Raw genomic sequence first — 5,666 nt, 5'->3', positions numbered from 1 at the left:
TTATCTCCTTCCTTTCTTTCTCCCCTCCCCTCCTGTCCCCTCCCCTTCCCTTCCCTTTACCTTTCTCAGCCCTTCACCCAGATTTATCACCACACATCCAATTAGTTTCCCAGCTGCATCCATTTTTCTTCCGTAGGGACACTGATTTGTCCTCATCTCTGATGTTCCCTTTGTACAAGCAGTAGTTGTGTATTATCTGAATTAGTACAGCAGTTTCTTAACTGTTTTCACTGGACTAGAAGCTCCATGAGGGCAGAGACCATGTCTGCAAAACCTGTTTCTCCAGGGACTATAGCCTAACACTGGACACAGACCAGACAGTCAACAATTATTCCCTGGATGGATGGATGGATGGATGGATGGATGGAGAGTATCTGACTCTAAACATTGGTTTTTCTGAAAGACAACTTTCATTTGCTTGCTTCAAATTCTTCAGTAGCTCCCCAGCTCTCTCAGCAATAAAGTTCAGTTTCCTTAAAGTGATGTGCAAGACCCTTCATAATCTGGGTTCGGCTTAGCACGCCAGCCTTACCACCACTTACTGCTTTCCCGTTGCATTCAAAACCACAGTATTTCACATTCTCTCTCAACTGTTCTCTTTGCTTGGAATATCTCCTTTTCCCAAGCTTTCCCTTGTTAATTCTTCCCTATGTTTCAAAACAGAGCTAATGTACTTGTGAATATGTTCCTCTGTTAAATATCTCTTCCCATTTGAGTATTATAGCACCCCTGTCGGGTAGGCATCATTAGAGTAGGTGATACTGTGAGAAATTGTATAGTTGATATTTTAACCCATCTTTCATTCCTTCAAAGCTTGGTATGATCCCTGGACCAACAGTATCACATAGTATTCTACTCCCCACCAAGGAATTACTTAACCATCTCAGGCTCTGTTTCCTCTTCCGTAAAATGAGTTTCATAAGACCGACGTCATAGACTTATGGCCAGGATGAAAAGAGCTGAGGCATGTAACGTGCCTGGCACAGTGCCCAGCACACAGAGAATGGTCAGTGCATGAAGACTGGTATTATTAAAGGGATTGCTGCTTTTTTGATGACTTGGACTCGGTGCCCCTTGAGGCTCTTTTGTACATCTAAAAGTTGGTCTCTGATAACCAGACAAGCACACACTTTGCAAATATTTCTAGTCCTGTTTACTTACTTGAGCATAATGACCAAGCTCACTTTCTTGTCCTTTGGAAAGCATCTGGTCCCTCTGTTGATTAACAATAAACCAGGGATGAAAGCATGAGCCAGACAGATTTGTCATCCTTGCTCTCCTGTGGCTCCCGCCACTGACAGTCATTTTCTCCGAGGAAGGGAGAAAGATTGCTCCATTACTTGCCAGTTCCAGGAGAGCCCATGGTGGAGGGCGGGGGCGGGGGGGGTGTGTGGTGTGGTGTTCACCTGGCACCCGCCATGGCACAGCAGGCTCTAATACTCCATGGAGCTTTCACTTTCTTTTGTAGCTCCATATCTGAACAAGATAGAAGATTCTTCACTTAACAAATATTTATTGAATGTCCACTATGTTCACTGTTAATGTGCCAGGCACTGTATTAAAGACTGAATATGGTATTGAGTGAAACAGAGCTACAAAACAGAGACAAAAATGACCACTATCTTACAGGATTTTGGTAAGAATCAGATAAATAAATTAATGGCTAGGGAATATGCTCTGTATGTATTAAAACGCTGCCCTCAATAAAGCTTTTTGAATGAATAAGTGATACAGAAGAACCAACAACCCACAGAGTCAAAAGAATCAGGAGCTCTCTGGGTTGGAGAATCGATAAAAAGAAAGGCTTCAGCCTAGGTAGGGAGTCTTGTTTGTGCCTTTGACTTAAACAACCGGTCTCTTCTATCCAGCATTTGCTGCAAGTAATAAATGAACCTGGCCAAGGAGAGGTGGAGGGAATCTGGTAGTTACATCCATCTCTTCTTGTTCTGATGTGTTATATCTAAAAAGTCTTTTGAATTTTCCTTGTTCTCCAACCCCCAGCCCCCTTGCTCCCATCTCTTTTTCTCTTCTCTTTTCCATCTCCACTGGACATCTTCTGTCTTCTCCCTTGGCTGGGCAGAGGCAAGGAGATTGGAGACATTTACAGCTTTCACTGGAATGGCTTTTCCACCCAAAATGGCTTTCTAGTTTTCATACTGCGGTGATTCCTATTATGCTGTAACATTATCAAAACCTTTTCGGACAAAGATTGACTTTTTTCCCTTTTGCTTTAGAAATGTCCACCCCCCCCCATCAACCAGCATCTCCACCCCCCATCAACCACTGATGCTAAAGAATGTGGCTGATAGGACAACCTGAGATCCTTCATCCTACCCTCACCAGCTGATGTGTATCTCTTGCTAGACACCCTTAAATAAATTAGAGCCAATCACTGCATTGAGTCCTGATTACTTTTCTCAGCAGTGCAAAGGAGAGCTCTCTGAGGGTCTAGGACTAATGATCTCAGCAGAGAAAAATTCAGAAGTCGCTGCAGGCTGAGATCAGTGGGGATGAGGCATCGTCTCTCTGGGGAAAGAGTAGAAGAATCTCTCCTTCCTTCTCCCCCCTCCTAACCATCCCTCCCCTTCCTGAGTCAGACTGGACAGATCTCAGAGAAGCTCAGTGGTATGGAATGACCTCATGTGCAGAAGGGGAGGAAAAGAGATAAGATGGCTCCAGGGCTGTCTTCCAGCTCTGTCATTCATGGTTCTAGACAGTTTCCTCCCAGAATACTCAGCCCAAGGGGCAGAAGCTATCGTTACTTACCTCCTCTTCACTGGAGGTTTCTGGCCCTTCTGTCATTCCAAGCAGGTTGTACCAAAGGCAGTGCCACAGGGATGCTAGTTTATTTTAGTGGCTCTTCCATTCAGTCTGGAGAACAACGAGGAACTTCAGGACGAGACAAAACTAGGCTCTAATGCTGACTGTTACACTTCAAGCTGTGAGACTCTGGTTAGTTCACTCCACATTTCTGAGCCTTAGTTGCCTCATCTCAGAAATGAGTCCTTGCAAGAATTAAACAGGTTCAGAGGACATAGTGAATGTTCAGCAAATGTGCGTTCCTTCTTTCTTTCCATCTGAGGCAGAAAAGCCTACAAGTAATAAATGAGGCGGGACAGTTTGGGCACCGACACAATCATAAGACACTTATTTGAATGTAGGTTTGACTAGATGTCTGGTGATTCGTCCAGATCTGGATCGCAGGTGTGGGGATGAGCTGGGTGCTGTGCACACAAAAGATTCACCAAGACACTGAGAATCTTCCCTCTCTTTTTGCCCTCTCTGTGAGTTCTAGTCAGGCCAGTGTCACCTGAGGTCTGCAGGAAACTCTGAGGACTTTCCAGAACTCATCCCCTCATCTCTTGTCCACAGGTCATCCAGATGTTGAACAACCCTGTAAGTCCAGTGTCCGCACCTGGAGCCCAAATTCAGCTGTCAACCCACACACAGTCCCTCCAGCCTGCCCTGAGCCACAAGGCTGCTACCTTGAACTGGAATTCCACTACCCCTTGGTCCCTGAGTCTTTGACCATCTGGGTGACCTTCGTGTCCACTGACTGGGACTCCAGTGGGGCTGTCAATGACATCAAACTGTTGACTGTCAGTGGGAAGAACATCTCCCTGGGCCCTCAGAACGTCTTCTGTGATGTCCCACTGACCATCAAACTCCGGGATGTGAGCGAGAAGGTGTTTGGCATCCAGATCTACACGTTGGATGAGCACTTGGAGATAGATGCGGCCATGTTGACCTCTGTTGCAGACACCCCACTCTGCCTGGAGTGTAAGCCCTTGCAGTACAAGGTGGTCCGGGATCCTCCTCTCCAGGTGGACGTGGCCTCCACCCTACACTTCAATAGAAGATTCACAGACATGTAAGTGCACTCTCTGGATCAAGTGGGTGGGCTGTAGAGGGATGTAAGGAGGGTCAGAGAGGCCTGCACTGGAAGGAGGTTCATCACAGCCAGACTCACTTCTAGGGATTTGTAACCTGGTGTTGGCTGTAGAATTGTCTTAACAAGGCAGAGTTGATATGGTGGGAAGAACAATGGACAAAGAACCAGGAGTCCTGAATCTTGGTGGCAGCCCTAACATGTAACTCTAAGCCTCTCTGACCTCTCTGCTGCTTAGTTTTCCCAACAGTAAAATGAAGGAGGCTGGATGAGAGTAGCAATGAGAAACTCATGTATTACTAATGAAAGTACAAGAACCGAAGCTTGCTAATGATTTCCCTCTTATATTAAATTGAAGAGTATTCATGCATTGTGATTGCTTTTCCAGTGGGTGAGAAGGGGGTGAAGTTATGGCAGGTTGGCTGGGAACTGGGCAGGCTCCTGGATATTTGCATGAGAATATTGCTGGAAGGTGAACATAACCAGTAACAGTCCTTGTTTTCCAGTGTGGAAGAGAGGCTCATACCCATTGGATCCTTAGGAGCCTTTGCAGCTCTAGGTCTCCATGATTCTTTTCGGGTACTCATTGCTTTGATGTGAGATACTGTTTGTCCTTCATATTCCTTTCTCAGCCCACCTCTCTATCACCTCTTCCTCAAATATCCTGAGGATTTATGTTTCATGAGAGGGGCTGCCTTACTTTGAAGCCATTAGTGCTTTTCCCATATTCCAGACAACGGGCTAAGGTCTTTGCATCTTTTACTTATTTCATCCTCCCCACCACCACAGCCCTAGTCTCCTTCTCATTTTACAAAGAAGGAAACTGTAGCTTAGAGATATGAAGTCACTTGTCCAAGATCACATACTTAGGAATTGGTGAGATCAGGATTGGAATTCATCCTGACTCGTAAGCCAGTGCACTTAACCACTGTTCAATTAAAGACGTGATTCCAATTTCTGCTTTAATCTAACAAATGAGGGAGCCTTAGCTACACCTAATTTGGGTACCAAGAGTCTATGAAGTCAACCACCAAACATTGGTTGAACCTCTTCTGTGTACAAGTGACATGGGTGGGGAACACTTTGAGTATTGAAAAGAATAGCTCAAGAGTCAGACACCTTGTGTCTAGCCCCAGCCAGTCCACTTACTAATGTTAGATAAATCAGTCAATCTCTTTGAGCTTTGACTTCCTCTTCCGTGTGATGAAAACGTTGAAGTCAGTGGTTTCTGTGGGCCTTTTGTGGCACTTTCTTTGGTTCTAAGATGATACAAGACACAATCTCTGCTCTGTCTACTTGAAAATATTTGCTAAGCCAAATATTATTAATAGAAACCAAGTTCTGGAGGAAACTTTTAATCTTTTCAAAAGACGGAACCACTTTCAAACACTTTACCAGCACTTCCTTTTACAATGCTGGCAATTAACGTGCACATCGCAAGCAAACCCTTACCCATTCATTGACTCAGAGATGAAGAACACCTGTTTAAGAACTCAGGGAGCACTTGCTCTGTTTGAGAATGTGCTTAAAAGATCATCTTGCCTTGAAAATATTCTATAACCCTATCTCTTTCATCTCCTCACTTGTCTAAAGTTCTATAAATATGCATCCACTTAACATTTCTGTATAAAACAATGAGGTGAAGAAATAATAGATGTCTTAAAACCCCCCCTTAACCCCCCCTTTTTTTTTTTTTTTTTTTTTTTTTTTTGCGCGGGCCTCTCACTGTCGTGGCCTCTCCCGTTGCGGAGCACAGGCTCCGGACGCGCAGGCTCAG

At 44.8% G+C, this 5,666-nt stretch overlaps 1 protein-coding gene across 1 annotated transcript in view; it reads left to right on the top strand.

Moving 5' to 3' along the window:
* The window catches only part of PAPPA (pappalysin 1), a gene marked incomplete at its 5' end in the record, with an annotated part of 257,734 nt that overhangs the window by 84,293 nt on the left and 167,775 nt on the right, over positions 1–5,666 (top strand). The window contains 1 exon segment of the mRNA XM_007449800.1: positions 3,373–3,871. Within this exon segment, the coding sequence (XP_007449862.1) occupies positions 3,373–3,871 (499 nt within the window).

This window comes from Lipotes vexillifer, unplaced genomic scaffold, assembly GCF_000442215.2.
Source record: "Lipotes vexillifer unplaced genomic scaffold, Lipotes_vexillifer_v1.1 scaffold230, whole genome shotgun sequence".
Lineage (NCBI taxonomy): Eukaryota > Metazoa > Chordata > Mammalia > Artiodactyla > Lipotidae > Lipotes > Lipotes vexillifer.
The sequence above is the reverse complement of the archived record's forward strand: the minus strand, read 5'-3'. Positions and strand labels throughout refer to the sequence as shown.